This window comes from Phoenix dactylifera, chromosome 4 (genome assembly GCF_051530095.1).
Source record: "Phoenix dactylifera cultivar Ajwa chromosome 4, Ajwa_hap1_PhDact_Kaust_v1.1, whole genome shotgun sequence".
NCBI lineage: Eukaryota > Viridiplantae > Streptophyta > Magnoliopsida > Arecales > Arecaceae > Phoenix > Phoenix dactylifera.
In genome coordinates this window covers 53,263,854-53,277,386 of record NC_143193.1, presented here as the reverse complement: position 1 = coordinate 53,277,386, position 13,533 = coordinate 53,263,854, and the positions used below count along the sequence as shown (strand labels likewise).

At 37.4% G+C, this 13,533-nt stretch overlaps 1 protein-coding gene across 3 annotated transcripts; it reads left to right on the top strand.

Moving 5' to 3' along the window:
- The first annotated feature begins 734 nt into the window (after positions 1-734).
- On the top strand, positions 735-12,183 carry LOC103714273 (uncharacterized). Of its 3 annotated transcripts, XM_089930289.1 has the most exons (9): positions 735-1,054; positions 1,535-4,042; positions 4,658-4,784; positions 4,904-4,986; positions 6,783-7,024; positions 7,615-7,701; positions 9,991-10,090; positions 11,165-11,363; positions 11,473-12,183. In XM_089930289.1, exons 2-9 carry the CDS (start codon positions 1,652-1,654, stop codon positions 11,955-11,957), a joined length of 3,714 nt encoding a protein of 1,237 aa, XP_089786415.1. In that variant the 5' UTR covers positions 735-1,054; positions 1,535-1,651; the 3' UTR covers positions 11,958-12,183. The 3 variants fall into 3 exon arrangements, with proteins under 3 accessions (XP_089786415.1, XP_026663146.4, XP_038989202.3); XM_026807345.4 differs by having other exon boundaries at positions 875-4,042; XM_039133274.3 differs by having other exon boundaries at positions 875-4,042; positions 11,162-11,363.
- The last annotated feature ends 1,350 nt before the right edge of the window (positions 12,184-13,533 follow it).

Here is a 13,533-nt window from a genome sequence, read left to right as displayed (position 1 = left end):
TTAGATAGCAATAGGAACATGAAGTACGTCTCATCAAACAAGACCTCCGGATCCTAAAATGCTTGCTAACGAAGTTGTGACGCACCACAATTTCGTTAGAAATTGCTCATGAAATGATGACACATCAACTGATGATAGTATTTTATAGAACATCCTCGATGGCCATACCAAAATAGCAGGTGAGAATACATAGCTAATGCCTGCTAATGCTAACGCGACATCAGCTTATAGAGCTGTGCCCCATCAATTGAAGCAGCAGAGAGACAGCTGAGCTGCTCTCGTTGTAAACAACTAACAACATTTACTAGACTCCTAATGATACAACTAGCTATGAGAACATCTCCATATCCAACCTCTCTCGTCCTTCCTGCACGTGACCAGAATCCAGCTGGGTCGCTTCCCAATCCACGTGAGCCGATTCGCTGGTCGGCGAAATCAGCAAATACCGTACCCCACCTGCAATCTTAACGTACGGTCCCGCCTTCACATAACCGCCATCTGACAACCCCGACGCGTCCCATCACAACCATGTTTCCTGTTTTATATTGGATATTCTAATCAAGTTCGTTACATTAACCCGCAGACTCACGTTAATACTCGCTAACAATCTCACACCCTCAACCCGTCTGCTCCACGATTAGCAGATAAAGGGAGAGCATATATCTGGAAAGCATCCCGCGAGGCAGTGGAAACGAGAGACGTGAAACAAATAACGTGGAAGGCCCATTAGCTGCATGCAGCAAACGGCATGAATGTATGATCGAATCTGACATATAAAGTAATAGTAATTTGTGATACCATCTTTTTACTACTTAAAAAAGCCCGTGACGGAAGAATTACTATAGATAACGATCCCTCTCGTTACTTGACTTTTAAAGCAAACAGAAAGAGAGAGATCGAGACACCGAGCCCAAACCGATGTCGGTCTCCTCATCCTCTCCTTCTTCTCCTCCGAGGAAACAACAGAGAAAAACCCTAATGCGTTCTCTGTTTTTTTCTTGTGGTGGATTCGAGGATAGATCGGTATGACAGAGTTGAAATCGTCTCGTCTCGAGTAAGCCGATTTTGATTCGATTGGATTATAATCATGTTTTTCGTATTGTTTGGGTCTCTTATCGAGTTAGATCGAAGTTTTTTAGGGTTTTGAGCTGATTCGACGTTTCTAGATTGAGATTGGTCGGCTTTGGTTGTTTCTTTCTTCTGATGTTGTTGTTCTGGTAGTGCATTTGAGTAATGTGGTCGGTTGTTAGATTGCATGTGAAAGACCTGTACAACTCATTAGTTTTCTTGGAGAAATACGCATTCTTTGTCGGGTTTGCTGCTTTTTTTTGGATCAAAGATTAGAAATAGAACCACCTTTTCATCTTTCGAGTTGAAGGATTCAAGAGGATTGCTTTATTCTTAGGATTTGGAATCATTCGCCGCCAAAAAAAGTTCTGGGCTTTTTTTTATGTGTTTTGTCTCGAATATATATTAATTCACTTTTGTGTTTTTGTTGATGCGATTGAAAGCAAGAAATTGGTGGTTTTTGCAGCTAAACTTGGGAAACAATACTGTTGGATTGGGCAACTCTTCTTCATTTCCAGTGGCTTCCAATGCTTTCGATCAGAATGCAGTAGAGCCGACTCCCAAACTTACTGCTGTCAGCAATATGGACACTTCATCTAATTCAACCGAGGAAGCGTCGTCAGCATCAGAAAGTCAGAAATGTAAGAGGGCCTCCAGGGAAATGGAGGATCCCGAGTGGGTGCCAGAGAAGAGGGCTAGGAAGAGCAGTATTTCAGCTAGCAGAATGGCCAAACCAAAACCGGGGCCGTCAGTTGGTAAGAACCCTTCTGAGACACCACCAGGAGCATGTAACAGTATGTCTGGCTCAAATTTAGGACCGCCATCCCCATACCTGGTGAACCTTTTGAAATTCTTTGGATGGAGGGTGATATTTCGACCTGGCTTCGGTGACCATGCTTACATCTCTCCTAATGGTATTGCTTATTATTCCCTTCCCAAAGCATTCGAGACCTTTTTACATGGTACTTCAAAGTATAAGGACAAGGCATGGGGTGCATCCCAATTCCGGGAGAACAGGGGGCTCCATGGTACTTTTGTGGGAGGGCTCTCTGCTAGGGATGTAGGCCAGCAAAGTGGAGCTGCAGCTGATGGCAATTGCATTGCAGGACTCCTTTCCAGCAATGTAGGCCTGCAGATTGGATCTGCAGCTGAGAGCAATTTTAAGAAAGGGAAAAGCACCAAGACAAGGAATTCTACAATCAGAGAGAATGTGGAGCCTGAAATGACAACTGAAAAACCTCCTCAACTAAAACAGGGTTCTGTCTATAAAATTAGCAAGGATTCATCAAAAATGCCAGGTTTGGAGGTATCTGAAGGAGTGAACCAGGTGGTTTCATCAAGCAAGGTAGATGAGAAAACAAAGTCACATGTTGAAGATAAATGCTTGGGCAATGAATCCAAGCAGATGGCTGGTAGCTGCCATTTGACTAAAGAAAATGATAGACCCTGTAAGATTGACACTAGGCAAGATGGAAAATTGCCTGGAGTAAGGAAGTCTATTGGAATTAGTGGGAGACATTTTCCTGTAGGAAGTGAAGTGGATAAAGCCGAAACCAATGACAACTACTTGTATTTGTCTGCATGCGGAGTCGGTGGAGATGCAGTAAATGCAGTGAGGAACAAGGAGGAGCAGATACTTGCAACCTCACAAGCAAAAAATGTGCTTGATAGAATGCCAGAAGTAAGCATGATCGATCAATCAACAGACAATGAAGTTAGAAAGTCAAATTGCAGCAGCATGGGTGTTACAAGTAATGCTCAAAGCTGTGCAATCTTTATGGAGAAAGATAGACAAGTAGTTGGAATTAGGAGATCAAGGTGTGTGAGTAAGGAAAATATTCCAGTGGATTCATTAGTGATGGTAGAAAACAGCTTGGCTTCATCTAAATCTGTTGTTAACACAGCTGCTAGAAAGAACGTGGGGAAGTCATTATTTTCAGAGAGTGCGATAGATGAGAAGATGCATTTTAGTATGAGAGACAAATGCTTGAGCTCGGAAGCTCATAAAGTGGGCTGCAGCACGGCAATCCTTTCACGTCAAATTGGTGTCAATGATGTGCATCAATCTGGTGACGTACCTGGAGTAAGGAGATTTGTGCGTATACATGGGAAACATGTTCCTGTAGATGATGAATTGGATACAGAAATGGGGGTTGATGATGACCGTTTAGATATGTCCAAGTTTGCAGCCAACACAGTGGTGAGGGACAAAGAAAAGCTAACAATTAATTTCTCTGGACTTGACAACAAGGAAGGAAGAAGTCCTGAATCAGATGACTCACAATTAAAGCAAACCAATAGGAAGAAATATGACAGCCAAAACTTCAACACACGTAAACAGGTGGAAAGTCATGGTTCGAGGAAAATTAACAAGGCGAAGAAACCAGGATCGGGAAAATCCTCTGCTTCTCGTAAGGAGATTGAGTTGGCTAAAAGCAAGCCAGTTGGTGGTGGAAATTTAAATACAAAACAAAAGAAAAAGCGGAATCATGGATGCAGCCTAATTGTTAGGAGGAATGGAAAAGATGATCATCATGAAGGGATCTCACCACCAACAAAACTTACTATATTATCTTGGCTAATGGATTCTGGCATTTTAACTGAAAATGAGAAGCTTGTGTGCATAGCAAAGAACAGCATGGGCAAAATTCCTAGTGGTTTGGTAACTAGTGGGGGACTTTGGTGCGACTGTTGTAAGGACGTTGAGCCATTGTCCAAGTTCAAAGCTCATGTTGGCAGCAATTTTAACCAACCGTGGGATTACATTTTCCTAATGTCAGGAAAAACATTAACACACTGCCTACAGGAAGCTTGGGAGAAGGAAAAGAAGCATAAGAAGGTTGGGTTTCAGACGGTAGGAACTGATGGTCCAGATCCAAGTGATGACACATGTGGGGTTTGTGCAGATGGTGGGCGCTTGATATGCTGCGACAATTGTCCTTCAACTTTCCATCAGGACTGTGTGATGCTTAAGGTGTCATTCAACAAACCTTGTACTCCTCTGTAGATCCTTCTATTTTATTCAAAAGTAAAGAGACTATTTTACTTTCAAAAAAAAAAAATCAAACCAATTTGAATGCTTAAAGTCTGTTGGATGCCCAGTGATTGTTTTCCATGTACTTTTCAATTGAAGAAAGGTGGGATAGATCAAAAGATTTGGGCATCTTATAAAACTCCTATAGAGAACTCCTATTAAGATTATTGTCATGATATTTTGAGTGGAATGGGGCTTTTGCTTCCAATGTTCCATTTTTTTCAATTGCTGTAATTACTTCCTTGATGGATCATATTGGTGCTTCTGAGACACAGTTTTGGTAGAAAGTTTTTTTTTTTTCCCTCTCGCTTGTAAAACATTGCTTTACTAAAAAGCTGATGTTTATTTAGATCTTTTGGTTATTATGCTCTGCTTTTCATTTCATAAGAATAGGCTTTTCTCTTATTCCAATGTTAAATTTGATGAATGTAATTTCTGATGACTGCGTTATAAGGCAGCAGCATGGTTCTGTCGATGAACTTCTTTTGTTGTTCCTTTTCAGAATACTGTGCAATCCGAGGTAAGTTTGCTAAATAAATGCTTGTCTTCTTTCAGGCTTTCCCAGAGGGCACTTGGTATTGCCCATATTGTCGATGTACCTTCTGCATGGTGGCTGAGCATGGATCAAAAAGAGCTCCTGAGACTTCAGCTTTGCTTTCATGCAAGCAATGCCGACGCAAATGTAAGTGTAAATCAGTACTACATGCTTCCTTTTAGTGTTATTTTTAGTTGATTTTTGGTCTTAAAAAAACCTTCTTTTAGTTAAGTGATGACTGAAATACTTCTAAAATTCTTCTGCAGATCACCAACAGTGTGCCTGGGGGAATGACGTTAATGAGATTGGTTCAGTGTCAATTTCATTCTGTGGGAAAAATTGCAAGAAGGTATTCATTTGGTCTTGGAAAACCGTTAGTTTCCGTCATTATATTGATACATTCACATGTTGAGAGAACCATGCCGGAACCATGTATTTACTTAGCTCATCAAGTGAGCTATGGTTAAATGCAAACATATATATATATATATATATATATATATTAATAACATTTTATAAGCAATAATTTGTGTTTCCTTAACTGAATTGCTGCTCTATTTGTAGCCTGTTAAATAGGTCAGAAATGGAGGAGATAAAAACTTGCGAATATAATAAGCAATAATTTGTGTTTCCTTAACTGAATTGCTGCTCTATTTGTAGCCTGTTAAATAGGTCAGAAATGGAGGAGATAAAAACTTGTGAATATAAATATACAGGCAAACATGTATTCACACATTTGTTTTCTTTTTGCTACTATTTACACCACATTCTGGCACTCGGGGACCATCATACATGTGCTAGCTCTGGGATGTGACTTGAAAAGGGATCCCAAGTCTGAAGCCAAACAAGATCGCGAAACTTTTAAATTATGTGACCTCAACCAAAGAGTTAAAGGGAGGGTAGGACATTTGATAAGCTGAAGCAACAAACATCGTGTAAGGGGAGCTGACCGAGTTGGCTTGAAGGTTTCTTCACATGGGATATCATACTACAAATCGAGTAAAGAGAGATAGCCAGGGTGAACTATTATGGGCAGGCTGAGTGAAGACATTGTGATAGGTTTGAGGCCAATCGAGCATAACTATTAGTCTTACAGACAATTTAGAATCTAGCTGTTATGACAACGTGAGTAGTGGAGGACAGTTACTGCCAGTTATTAGAACTGTTGAAAGAGGTAGAGGCCAGACGCAAGCTGTTACCACTTGGAGTGGGTGATTATCATGTCGTTTGTCTTCTAGCATAAATATTTGAACGCAATCGGAATGAAGAATATTTTGCCCAATGAATCAAACCAGCTTATCTTCATCTTTATCTTTAAGTTATCCTTGATTTTATCTTTTGAATTCTATGCTTTAGTTTCTAGTAGGATTCTGATTGCTCGTAACAATATCAGTGAAATATATTGTAGCTCTGGCTACACCCTACTTTTTTCTGTTTTGAACAGGTGTTGTGACGGTAGTGAAAATCCTTGAAGGTCAAGACACCTGGATCCATGCTACTATCATTATCCTCCTTTTGTCTTCTTTTTGGCTAATCTGACATTAGTGTCATGCCCGCACAATTGCTCAACCTAGCCATCAGGCTTGGTACCCCTCGTCTGTCTCTCATTGGAAAAGGCATTAACAACTACTTATGTGTGATTGTTAGTATCTTTCCTTCTTGGACCTCATCTTTTTATAATAAGCTGCCTTTGTGTTAAGAAACAAATTGCATATGGTTATATAGATACCTGAATTTCATTCAAAAACATCTAGTATCAGGTGGTGTGAAATTGAGTATTCTATGTGCTTTGAGTTGACTGGCTGGGTGCAAAAGAGTTCTGTATCCAGTCCATGTAGGATGAGAAAAAAATGCACAAAAACCTGCAGCTATAATTTGTATCTTGTGGCATGGACAAGGAAAAGATAATTCTAGATTTATATGTTCGTATGTTAATCTTATATTTAGATGGGAAGGAAACAAGTGTAAAGGTAAAAATTTCCATTTTCTCTTTCCAAATCTTGGCCAATATCTTTTCTTTCTTCATTATTATATAACTTTGATGACTTGCACAAGTGCATTAGGCAGTACTGCATTCATATGGTTGTTTCTTTAAATAATGCTTTGTAGTCCTTAATCCTTGTCATGCTTGTTTTACTATTGCAGCTTGCTACTCAATTATCTGATATGCTTGGTGTGACAAATTTTATGGAAAGGGGGTTCTCATGGACTCTATTGAAACGCCTTGATGAAGATGTGGGAGTCAGCTCTAATGAGAGGCTATCTTTTATTACGGAATGCAACATAAAACTTTCCATGGCTCTCTGTGTACTGAATGAGTGTTTTGTTCCTCTAATGGATCAAAGGACGGGTGTGGATGTGATTTCTCAAGCAATTTACAACTGTGGGTAAGTTTCATCTTTGTCCTTTCATCTGATTTCTCCAATAAATTATTTAACTGCATTGTTTTGCTATCTTTTAGGAAGCTGTTGTTCATGTCTTTCCGGGATCTAGTTGTATTTTATTATATAATATCCGAAAATATTTCTTTGAGTTTTTTTGAAAAGCTTTAGTGTTTAAGTTTGAAAGTTCCTTTTCTTTTCTCCTTAACAGCTGGTTAATCACAAATCTTCTGAATTTTGTCCATCGCCATAAAAATCTCTATTTTGATGGCAGGACTTCTCTTTCTGGTTCTTCATGAGGTTGTTATGCTTCCTCATTCTTATTTTTAATATTATCAGTCAACTCCTATCAATGTAAAATTCTTAGATGCTTCTTGATTATGCTAGCACCGTTCCAAATGAACAACTGATGTCATGGTAGAAGATATGATTTCAAAATTTTAGTTCAGTTTTGTTAACGAAACTAAGTTCTAATCATCTGAATCATTAGGGATCATGCATGCACCATTTTCTGTAATCAGTGATTCATTCTTGAAACTTAGTATTTTGATGTACTGTGTGTGTAAATGATAATAATTGTTTAATTTGTTTACCAGATCAAATTTCAATCGTCTGAATTATGAAGGATTTTATACCTTAATTCTGGAGAAGGATGAGGAAATTATCTCAGTAGCTTCTCTGAGGTTTGAATTCTTACCTGTTCTACCTTTTTTGTCTTCAATATTTGTCTTATTTTTCACCAGATTCTTGTTCATTATTTATTTTTTATGGCTCTTTATTAAGTATGTACTTTCTAGTCAATCTCCTTAGTCTGCCAAAAAACTAATATATGTGTTTTTATTTTGATGTGTGCAAACAAGTGGACTTGTTCCCTAGAAAAAAAGAGTATGAACTTCTGAAGGATGTGCAAAGAGAACTGCTCTTAGCCTATGGCAGGAAAGCAGATGTATACATCAAGCTGTTAATCTTTTTAATGGGTGTTGGGTTATTGATAATATAGCATTCTCTGATTCCTAGATGCTTTTCGTTTGTCATGTTGATATATCAAGGATCTATCTTACCAGCAGAGTGTTGGATTTGGTTCAAAAAGAAATAAAGCCATGCAATAGTACCACTTACTATGGTTTAGGTGCATTACAGGTAAATTTCTTTGATTCAGTGTCTTTGCACATGAGTACGCGATAAGGCGAGTGCTTCTGAATTGTTGAAATCACAATATCTTAGAGATCACCGCATGTGTCAGGCATATTCTCAACTTTTTAAGGAAATGAAGGCAACATAGCAAGCACATTTAAGGTAGACCACTTGGGTGAAGATTGTAAATATTTGTTGAAGTCAAATAGGTTTCAACTTTCAAGCCAAATCCCAGAAATCCTGTAGAATAAACAAGTGCCACATCCATGGCATACATAACGTGATAAAGAGATACTTTTGAAGTCCACAGCATGGTTTCTTGTAATTTTGTCATGACATGTTTTAATTAAAAATGCTGAAAAAACATCAAGCAAAATCATGATTTTGGCTGCCCCTTGATTTAAATCCAAACTCAAGTAGAAGTTGATGAAAGTTTACCTACTAAAATAAATTCTACATGGACACCGTGTGCCTTTTTGTCATTTGGTCATGTGTTTAATTGCTAAAAGATTCCTTAACAACTCAATTCTATACTTGTTGAATGTAGTGCTTTGACTTGTTATCTTAACCCGAACCGGCAAAACCCTGACTGATCTTTATGGGGTTGGCTATGTGGATTAAAGAATGATTCGTAAAAATTCTAGAACTTACGACTGGCTATCCAATGCATTATGTGATGTTGCTATGAGATATGACCGATATAAGAATATGGTTTGCTTTACTAGTTTGATTTTGTTAAAGTAAGCTGAAGATTACGGCCATCTGAGTCAAATATGATAGTAAGCTAGCACTTTTCCCCTTTATATCAAACAAAACTGAGAATCTAATCAGAATGTCTGCAAAATATTGAGAAATGAATGGTAAAAACAAAACCAAGAATCTAGTGAAAATGTCTGCCGAGTATAAAAGTTAGTTCTGTAAGGATCCGTGCGGGCGTGTGTTTAGTTCCACATCGGTTATTCGCGGGGTAGATCTTGAGTACTTATATAGAATCAAGGAACTCAAATAATACCTTCCGACTAGTTATTTTGGGTGAGGTCCTGAATTGTTACAAATCGTATCAGAGCGGACCTGGCCCATAACCTGTGGAATAGGGGACACTGCAGCACAGATCCATTGGGGCTGACCACGGGCCGATCGTGGTATTTGTGATTAGATTTGAATATATTTAAACCCTTAGCCTGACGAGGACGTCAGGGCTTAAACGGGGGGAATATGTGAGGATCCGTGCGGGCGTGTGTTTAGTCCCACATCGGTTATTCACTGGGTAGATCTTGGATACTTATATAGGATCAAGGAATCCAAATAATACCTTCCGGCTAGCCATTTTAGGTGAGATCCTGGGTTGTTACAAGTTTATTGTGATATTCGTCAATATATACAATTATGAATAAATTACTTTTCGGGAAATAATATTGCTGTTATATCTGCATGTCCTTAACCTGTGGTAGAGAGATCTGTATATTGTACTTGGAGGCAGTATTTTTTTTTTACTTGGACTGTTTTGAATGTAGCCAGAGCCAAGCCAATGGTGTGTGTATTGATTGAACATGTGCTGCATTTTTTGTCAAGAAAGTCTTTTCTTTTAGAGATTCTCACATTAAGATGCACATATGGATTTTTCTTCCTACTTCCTCCCTGGTTTTCATTATGTATTTGATTTTCTGGGTAATTTTTGAAGTTTGTTTTGTATAATAGACTTTTTGCTAATTTTGTAAAAGATATTTCGGACAATCTACATCCTTCATTAATATGACACAATGTGATATATCTTGCATACTTTTGTCGCTACTTCATTGTGCTGTCTAAGTTATACCTTGTTATGTGGCTCTTTACAGATTCCATGGGACGAATTTGGCAGAAATGCCTTTTGTTGGTACACGACCGATATACCAAAGGCAAGGAATGTGCCATCGCCTACTCAAGGCAATTGAAGATGTATATCCAATGTGTTACTAGATTAATTTTTTATTATTAAACATTTTCTTATCATGCACTAATTCAAGTACCAAGTATATTGTCGTTTTCTTTACTTTTTGTAGTACTATGAATTATTTGTTTTGATTTTAATAGTAGCAATTGTACCTTTGTGTTGGAATTTACATAGTAATCAGCACTATACCTAACATCTGTCTCTTTTTATGAAGATTTCTTATCAAAATAGAAAATCAAACTATTGCTAAAACCCCATTTTAATTCTATTCATTCATGTATCTCATCATCTATTTCTTGTTACCCTCGTCTTACGTGCACATGCATCCTTTTTGTTTTATGAGACTTTTACTGTTACAGGGGAACATTTCTTGTCATTGTCATACAAAATTTTCCATCAGGTTCCTATTGTTAGCAATCATGCAGCTCATAATAAGCACTTTCCAACTGCACTATTTCCACTATTATAAACCACAGACATTTTTCTATACTTTTTTATTCTTTATCATAATAGAGCCAAGTTATTGAATATAGAACTCCTTGGTTCTCTGTCTGCTGGTCTGTCAACCATTGATTTGTTGAGGAAATACAGATTTTCTCCCTGCATGCATGAAAACGTGATAATGTGGGAGCTTAGATTTGATCATGAGTACTGCAAGCTCTTCTGTTTGCAGTTGTTTACATGTTTTACATGATGATCCTTCCACTGTTTTGCTTCTAATAATTCTTATGACCTTATGTTGCATGGATTTGATGTTGGCGAATGATTAGTTATGCAAAGTTTTTTTATTTTTTGGCTATAAAATGGGTTTCATTTTCATATTTCCTTTTCATTAGTTTTGCTTTGCCCTCATCCCATGAGAGCTGACAGATGCCCTTGTCTATACAATATAATAATTATTTTGAGAAAATTCTATACAAAATAAAAATTGAAACATTAGTTGAGTGGTGTTAGCTAAGAAGTGGGAAGAGTATTAACAAAATGGCTTCAGTTCCTGATTTTACTGACACCTCTTTTCCCTCCTATTTTTCTTATGATATGCTGTATTAGCTCCTTTTTTTTCTACTTTGTTGTAGCAGTTGCTGTCTTCATTATGCATAAAGAAACTGATAATTCCTGCTGTTCCTGATCTCTTGGAGACATGGATGAAGTCTTTCTCCTTCAAGCCTCTGGAACCATCCTTCAGAGATGAGATCAGGAATTTGAGCATAGTTGTTTTTGCAAAAACAACTTTGCTTCAGAAGTCTATATGCAACATTGGAGCAGTGGATCTAGAAGGTGGTCTTTTTCGTTGATGTTTTTGTTATTTTCTTCTCCTTTTCTTTTTCTTTTTCTTTTTCAGTTGAATGGGGTTATAAGTGTTGCTTCTGGTTTTTGCTTTCTGCAGATGATATGCAGACTTACAATAGCATCAGTCATGAGAACAAAATGGGGAACAATCATCAACCAAGTACTTCTGGTGAGCATAGCAAGGCTGAAGGTTTTGTTATGGGTGACCAAGATAGGAAGAATCATGAAGACAACACAGAGAAACAGAAGGATGACATTCCAGAGCATTGGAGAGTGACATCTGATCTGTCAGAGATTCAGTATCCCATAGTTTCATATGGATCTGTTTTCGACAGCTTGCCTGCCTATGACACATTAATGCCAAATCTGGAGACTGTGTCACAAAGTCTTGCTACAGCGCCTCTTTCATTTCCACCTGTTAATATGGTTCTAGACCACAATCTTTTGAGTACAGAAGTCATCTCCACTCCAGATAATCAGATAAATAGTTGGTTACAGAGTGCTAATGAGGCAAGGGATGCCAAATATGATGCCATAACTTGCATCCTCTCATTCGAGAAATTTCTCAGAATGAGAAGCTAAATTCTTCGTGCAGCCCCCATTTTTGTTGTCACTCATGTTGCCACTTAACATTTGTTAACTTTTTCAATTTTTTGCCTCGCATCATTATGGAACATGCAAGTTCAGAAATACATACTACATAGAGGAAACAATTTAGAGGTGGTCTGGAAACAGTTACTTTTGCAGCGCCGCTTTGTAAGAGGGGCTTACTTCAGTAACAATCAATTACAGGTTTTCATTTTGATCACATTCAAATTGCAACTGTGTTTTCTATGAGTTACTTGGGATGCCTTTTATCTCTCACGGCCACCATATAAAAGCATGATTTAGCATTGCATGCAAACTGATATTGTAAGATACGCTGCAGGTTTCCCAAGAAATTTATATGTAGCAACATCATACTTCTGCATTTTTCTTTTGTGATTCGTTTGATTCATGTGGTCAAAAGCTTTGCCAACATCATATTCTCTTCGAGAAGAGATACCTCTATTAGTCAAAAGAAAGGAGGATAAACTGAGAGTGATATTCTATTAGTTGAATCAAACTAATAACTACAAGAAACAATTGGTGCCATGGAAATTTTGGGTATCTGCAAAAAAAGGCGTTATAGTATTAATTTCAGGCACTAAAAAAAGGATGTACATCTTCAAAATCAGATTTGGTAGATGGTTTTCCTTGATATTGCATTTATCATCCACTCATCTCAAGATTGATGCTTTAATTTTTTTTCCTACCAGCATCTGTCTGCTCTTGCAGTCAACGGACCTCATCTTCTGCAGCTGGCTACACATAATAGTGATGTGAGCATCGTGTTCTGAACAATGATATTATTTCTTCATACAAATGTTACTTGACGTTACATGTCAGCAGACACATTCTGTGAGTTGTATAGTGTTCGTTTATTCGGTAACAAATCAGTGCATAAAATTTAGAAAAAAGATTATGGTAAATTGAGGAAGATAAAATCCTTTGCTATAATCAACATCTGATGTTGCTTTCCTCTTTAATTTATTGGAAATGATAGGAATTGCCATAATCTTACTTCTAACTCTTATTTATATAGAGTCTCCTTCTTCTCAACTTTTTTTTTTTTTTAAAAATAAAATAAGGTGGACCTTCTATTGGATGTCTTATGCTCTTCTACTCTATCTATATATGCTCCTACATGTCATAGCAAGTTAATGTTTACGGCATCTCAGCTTCAATTTCAGGTATAAGCGAGAAGGAAAACACGGGTTAGTTATGTATGGTAAAATTATTAAGCCACTTCAACTAAACTCAAGATCAGCTCATTCTTTGAAATTAGATTAAAATTAAACTCAAGATAGAGCTAATATGTGGGTGCTTGCAGAACAAATCTAATAAGATATGTCCTAATGAGATATTAATAAGTAGAGCTAATATGTAATTGCGCACACAACGATTCTAATAAAGTCAATCCTAATTGGACAACCAGAGATTGGACAATGATGTTTAGAATTGTTGGATGTGATTTACAATCTCTAGATTATTTTATAATCAAAAAGTAATATAAGCTATGCATCAAGGATCAAAAAAACATGTATTATTTCATGATTAAAATTAGCTATTTTCGATC

What these genes read in the sequence shown, in the direction of transcription:
- LOC103714273 (XM_039133274.3), top strand. Translation starts at nt 1,499, where the DNA reads ATGCGATTGAAAGCAAGAAATTGGTGGTTTTTGCAGCTAAACTTGGGA. An exon ending in ATCTCAGTAGCTTCTCTGAG is followed by an intron (nt 7,702 to 9,990) that starts GTTTGAATTCTT and finishes GGCTCTTTACAG; the next exon opens with ATTCCATGGGACGAATTTGG. An exon ending in TGGAGCAGTGGATCTAGAAG is followed by an intron (nt 11,364 to 11,472) that starts GTGGTCTTTTTC and finishes TGCTTTCTGCAG; the next exon opens with ATGATATGCAGACTTACAAT.